At 41.9% G+C, this 6000-nt stretch overlaps 1 protein-coding gene across 1 annotated transcript; it reads left to right on the forward strand.

Annotated features, from left to right (window-relative positions):
• The first annotated feature begins 3763 nt into the window (after positions 1–3763).
• LOC140169296 (uncharacterized) lies at positions 3764–5703 on the forward strand. The gene is made up of 2 exons (XM_072192552.1): positions 3764–4266; positions 4716–5703. Exons 1-2 carry the CDS (start codon positions 3764–3766, stop codon positions 5701–5703), a joined length of 1491 nt encoding a protein of 496 aa, XP_072048653.1.
• Positions 5704–6000: the final 297 nt, after the last annotated feature.

A 6000-nucleotide genomic window follows, 5' to 3' on the forward strand; every position in this document is an offset into this window, starting at 1 on the left:
CAGATGATATGATAAACCCCAATGAAAGACTTCTACACATGGAGTGTGAATTTGAAATGGGGTTACCTAAGTGAGTGACTCCCGCGGGGTGACCTCATTTGAAATATATGATACACCCTCTGCGTGAGAGATAAGGTTATGCCTTCCATGGGGGTGTATGAATTTTAACTGGAATAGCCCAATTTTCTCATCTGAAACTGTTTTGAGAAGTTATTAACATATGCCTATTTGGCGGCGCTTTACTGTAGGCCTATTATGATGAACAATCTGGAAAACATACCGCCATAACAGCTCAGGAACGGGCACTTTTGTTCAAAATATATGTCTTCATATTTGATCATCATACAGGTAGCCATCTTAATTTTTTTCCCTGAAAATAAAATATTGTAGGGAGAAAAACCATAGTGCATCTAAAGCTATCCCTTGTCTGTCTTATTTTGAAATCGGAGCACTTCACAGTTTTTGACTTCTAGCTGTATATATATAGATACGTCGCAGTTATGTCAAACTACCCTTTACCCGAATGATTAGGATGAGAAGAATATTAGTAGCTTGCTTTGGTTTATTTTGTAACAAAAAAAAGAGCAACTTTGAATTTGACTTCTGTATTACCTTTGATTGAATAGCCCACGCTTTGGCGAGTAAGAAATAGATTTGTGAATTCTGCGCGGTAGTGTAGCCAGGATTTTGGTGTCATCGTCAAAGCCAAATTTTCGTCCCCATTTGTCAATTTTTTGTCCCATTTTTAGTCATTTTACGGACACTTTACTCTTTGCCGTCCCCATTTTATCCCTGAAAAACTCTAATTCTGCGGAAAATTCTGAATAAGAGCTGATGGACTCCAGGGGGGGCGCACTTAACACAAATGACCATACGGGTATGTTCCCCCGGAAAGACCCCATTTTTGGATTCCGCAGCTCCGAAAGACCCCCTGTATTTGACCTCAGAGAGCTCAGAGAGACCCTTGATTTTGATAATTTCAGCTCTAAAAGACCCAAAAATTGCTCATTCTTCATATTTCTGTTTTTTTCAGGCGATTTTCAACCAAAAAGCCAAAAAAGACCCTTGATTTTGACTGTTCGCAGCTCCGAAAGTCCCCATGTTACTTGTTCGCAGCTCCAAAAGATCCCCTTCTACCGGTACGCCGTCAGCTCCAAAGACCCACCACCTCAAAATTCCGGGGGAACATACCCACCAAAAGTTTTTGATGTACCCCCCGATGGACTATCAGTGACTATAGATTGAGGAAAACCTTTCTGCTCAACTGCATATAACAGGAGCATCTCGGAGCATAATAACAACATCTTGTTCCTAGTTAGACTACCTTTTGAATAGAGTGCTCAATCCCAATAAGGGGGAGCGTATAAAAATTCAAAGTTTAGACCTTCCGGAGCAGAAGTCGTTACTCTGAGTTTCACGCCTAAACTATCTATTTAGGCGCAGGTCGACTCTGGAATACTTTGGCTGTTGACATGACACCATGGAATGTAAATTCCATCATTCCAATGAGATGGTTGTCCAGCCAAATTTTCTCCATCGTGTCGTCTGACGATCGCCTTTAGGCGTGAAACTCAGAGTAACGACTTCTGTTCCTGAAGGTCTAAACTTTGAATTTTAATACGCTCTCCCTTTTTGTGATTAAGCACTCTACTCAAAAGGTAGTCTATGAACAAGATGTTGTTATTATAATCATGATAATAGTGACTTTTCATTTCATTGGGAGGTGGCCTTTTGCATGGAATATCTCAAACGGGGAATCCCCATTCAAATGGGGAACTCCCTTTCAGTACTTATATAGTGTTTACTTTACAAATCCGGTCACCATGCATAGTTACTGCACTAACGGTCTGCTTATTATATGATTTTGTTTCGCGTTCCTGTAAATTTCACGAACCAAATCTCATATCAGTCTGAAAAGTTGAACAACTTTTTACATTTTGTTTGTTTGTTTTTTTGTTTTACTTTGAAAAGGAAGTGTTTGAATATTATAAAACTTTTATACATTTTTAAAAAGGTCGCGAAAATGGTTTAATGTATAATTTACGTCCGTGAAGACAACGAGTTGCGATATAAGATATGATGATATCGTTTAGGTATACCGCTACACAACTACTATGATTTAAGTGATAGAACAAAAAAATGAAATGAAGTCATTGTAAACGTGTATTTTATAATAAAGTTCCAACGGTGATATGGTTCCAACGGTGATTTAAGGGATGTAGTCCCAACGGTGAGTTAGGGGCTGTAGTCTCAACGGTGAGTTAGGGGGATGTAGTCCCAACGGTGAGTTAGGGGCTGCTGTCCCAACGGTGAGTTAGGTTCCAACGGTGAGTTAGAGGATGTGGTTCCAACGGTGAGTTAAGGGATGTAGTCCCAACGGTGAGTTAGGGGCTGTAGTCCTAACGGTGAGTTAGAGGGATGTGGTTCCAACGGTGAGTTAAGGGGATGTGGTTCCAACGGTGAGTTTAAGGGGATGTGGTTCCAACGGTGAGTTATTGGGATGTGGTTCCAACGGTGAGTTAAGTGATGTAGTCCCAACGGTGAGTTAAGGGATGTAGTCCCAACGGTGAGTTAGGGGGATGTAGTCCCAACGGTGAGTTAGGAGCTTTAGTCTCAACGGTGAGTTAGGGGGATGTAGTCCCAACGGTGAGTTGGGGGCTGCAGTCCCAACGGTGAGTTAGAGGGATGTGGTTCCAACGGTGAGTTAAGGGATGTAGTCCCAACGGTGAGTTAGGGGCTGTAGTCCCAACGGTGAGTTAGAAGGATGTAGTTCCAACGGTGAGTTAGAGGGATGTGGTTCCAACGGTGATTTAAGGTATGTTGTCCCAACGGTGAGTTAGGAGCTGTAGTCTCAACGGTGAGTTAGGGGGATGTAGTCCCAACGGTGAGTTAGGGGCTGCAGTCCCAACAGTGGGTTAGAGGATGTGGTTCCAACGGTGAGTTAAGGGATGTAGTCCCAACGGTGAGTTAGGGGCTGTAGTCCCAACGGTGAGTTAGGGGGATGTAGTTCCAACGGTGAGTTAGAGGGATGTGGTTCCAACGGTGATTTAAGGGATGTAGTCCCAACGGTGAGTTAGGAGCTGTAGTCTCAACGGTGAGTTAGGGGGATGTAGTCCCAACGGTGAGTTAGGGGCTGTAGTCCCAACGGTGAGTTAGAGGAATGTGGTTCCAACGGTGAGTTAGAGGGATGTGGTTCCAACGGTGAGTTAGGGGCTGTAGTCCCAACGGTGAGTTAGAGGGATGTAGTTTTGCTATTTCTTACTTTAGGATAAAGGTTGTAGGTACAGGTGGCATTACCATCAGCCCACCTGTCCCTAATCGCCTCTCTGTAGTTACCCAACCCCACGTTCTCGAAGATTGCATGTCAATCGCGTATCACCTGTTACGGCTCAGAACTTTTTCTGAGTTAACAGACGGGGCTCTGGGGGCAGTGGACTGTAGCCTGATAGGTTATTGGAGTAGCCTAGATGACTGCAGGACACTGCTTTGTCTGCATCCATCGTGAGACTAAGGGTGAGGTAACCCGGACTTCAACCTCTACTGACAACTCGCCCAGCCAGCGCGTCAGTATATGGCTAAAACCCTTTAAGAATCAATATGGAAGTGAAAGTAAAAAAGAGGCCGTAATGCCCGAGGCCAATACGGGCGCAACCACCAGAGAAAAGATGGTTGCAGATTGCCCAGTCATGACTCGGAAGCCAACACTTCGTATGACGTTTTGCAGCCAAAGCCGAAAGGACGCTGCAAGATTGATGAGAGCCATATGAGTGGACAAAGAAGTATTAATATATGTACATATAATACCAGAACTTTAAGGACCGAAGAATCTCTGGAATCACTTATAGATGAACTGAGAGATCTCAAGTGGGACATTATAGGACTGTCAGAGACAAAGCGTGCTGGAGAGGGCATTGAAGAATTGAAAGGAGGAGCATGGCTTTATAATCATGGGAAAACTGAGGACAACAGGAATGCGAAAGGAATTGGATTCATGATCCATCCAAAATTCAAAGACTATATCAGAGAAATAAAATACTACTCAAATAGAGTTGTTTCACTTGATGTACAACTGACAGCAAACAATCACCTATGTGTAGTGCAAGTGTATGCACCTACCAGCGAATATGAGGATGAAGCAGTAGAAGAAATGTATGAGGATGTGAGTAAGGCGATGGAAGAAAGTAGAGCAACCTACACCATAGTAATGGGAGATTTCAACGCCAAGATAGGTAGACGTCAATCCGGAGAGGAATCAATCATGGGAAGGTATGGAATTGGCGAAAGAAACAGAAGAGGAGAGATGCTACTTGAATATGCTACACAACAAAACCTGGTTATTGCCAACACTTTCTTCAAAAAGAAAGAAAACAGATACTGGACATGGGAAAGCCCAGGAGGAAAGATCAGGAATCAGATTGATTTTGTACTAAGTAGCCAGAGAGGCATACTACAGAATTGTGAAGTGATCACGAATGTGGACATTGGCAGCGATCACAGGATGATTAGAGCTAAGATACTACTGAACAAGAAACTGGCAAGACTCAAATTCATCAAGAATTCTAAAAAGAGCAAACTAAATATAATGCGGCTGAAAGAAAGGAGGGAAGAATTTCAACTAACACTCAAGAATCGATTCACAGCACTGGATATGGAAGATATGGATATAGACTCGAGATCTACACTTATATCCAGCATAGTGACAGAGGCTGCTGAAGAGATAGCACCACAAGAAAGAACAAAGAAACAAAAACCAAAGAAGATATTGAGATTGAGGAGCTAGATATTAAAAGAAAGATACTCAGAGAAATCATAGACAAAACTACTACTCAGAAAGTAGAGTACAAGGAAACTGTGAAGGAAGTTAGAAAGAAGAGACGTCAGAGAAGTAGAAGAAAACGAAGAGAACAAATTGAGTCCATCCTAGAAAGTGGTAAAGGACCAAAACAGATCTCCAAAATGAACAGTAAGAAAACTAGAATCAGCCAGATGAAAGACAAAAATGGTATTCCTACATCTAGTAGAGAAGAAATACTCAATATCTGTGCAGAGTTTTACCAAGACCTATATAGCTCTCATTCTAACCAAAGTAAACCAAACTTCCTGTCTCCAGATCAAACAGACATACCAAATGTAACTGTTAGAGAAGTAGAGACAGCAGTAAAACAAATGAAAGACAACAAAGCACCTGGCACTGATGATATATCCAGTGACGTGTATAAGATAGGAGGTGCGGAAATCATCACTCAATTGACAAGACTTTACAACCAAATATTGACAGAAAAGAAGATACCAGCAGCCTGGAAGGAAGCCAAGATTATTCTTCTACATAAGAAAGGAGATAAAGAGGATATCAAAAACTACCGACCTATTAGTCTGCTTTCACATGCGTATAAAATCTTCACACGACTCATTCAGAATAGAATCAAGATAATATTGGATGAGAATCAACCTAGAGAGCAGGCAGGTTTCAGAGAGGGCTTTTCAACAACTGATCATCTGCATGATTTGAACCAACTGATTGAGAAAGCAAATGAGTATCAGCTGAAGCTTTGTATTGGCTATATAGATTATGAGAAAGCTTTTGATTCGGTGGAACACAGTGATCTATTTGCAGCCTTAAGAAGGATTGGAGTTAACGAAGGGTATGTTAAGGATTCTAGAAGACATCTACACAAACGCCACAGCTACAATCCACATCGATAAGGATGTCTCCAAGCCTATCCACATACAGAGGGGAGTACGGCAAGGGGACACAATCTCTCCAAAAATATTCACAACTGCAATGGAGCAAATTTTCAAACAACTAGATTTAGAAGAAAGAGGCATCAACATTGATGGAGAATGGTTAACTGACCTGAGGTTTGCAGATGATGTAGCCCTTACATCACCATCAGTCAAAGAATTAGAAGTTCAGCTAAATAGTTTGAACACTGAGAGCAGGAAAATTGGACTAAAAATGCACAAAGGGAAAACAAAATACATGACCAACTTTGACACTAG

This window comes from Amphiura filiformis, chromosome 14 (genome assembly GCF_039555335.1).
Source record: "Amphiura filiformis chromosome 14, Afil_fr2py, whole genome shotgun sequence".
Classification (NCBI taxonomy): Eukaryota; Metazoa; Echinodermata; class Ophiuroidea; order Amphilepidida; family Amphiuridae; genus Amphiura; species Amphiura filiformis.

What these genes read in the sequence shown, in the direction of transcription:
- LOC140169296 (XM_072192552.1), top strand. Translation starts at nt 3,764, where the DNA reads ATGAGTGGACAAAGAAGTATTAATATATGTACATATAATACCAGAACT. An exon ending in GAGGAATCAATCATGGGAAG is followed by an intron (nt 4,267 to 4,715) that starts GTATGGAATTGG and finishes AGGCTGCTGAAG; the next exon opens with AGATAGCACCACAAGAAAGA.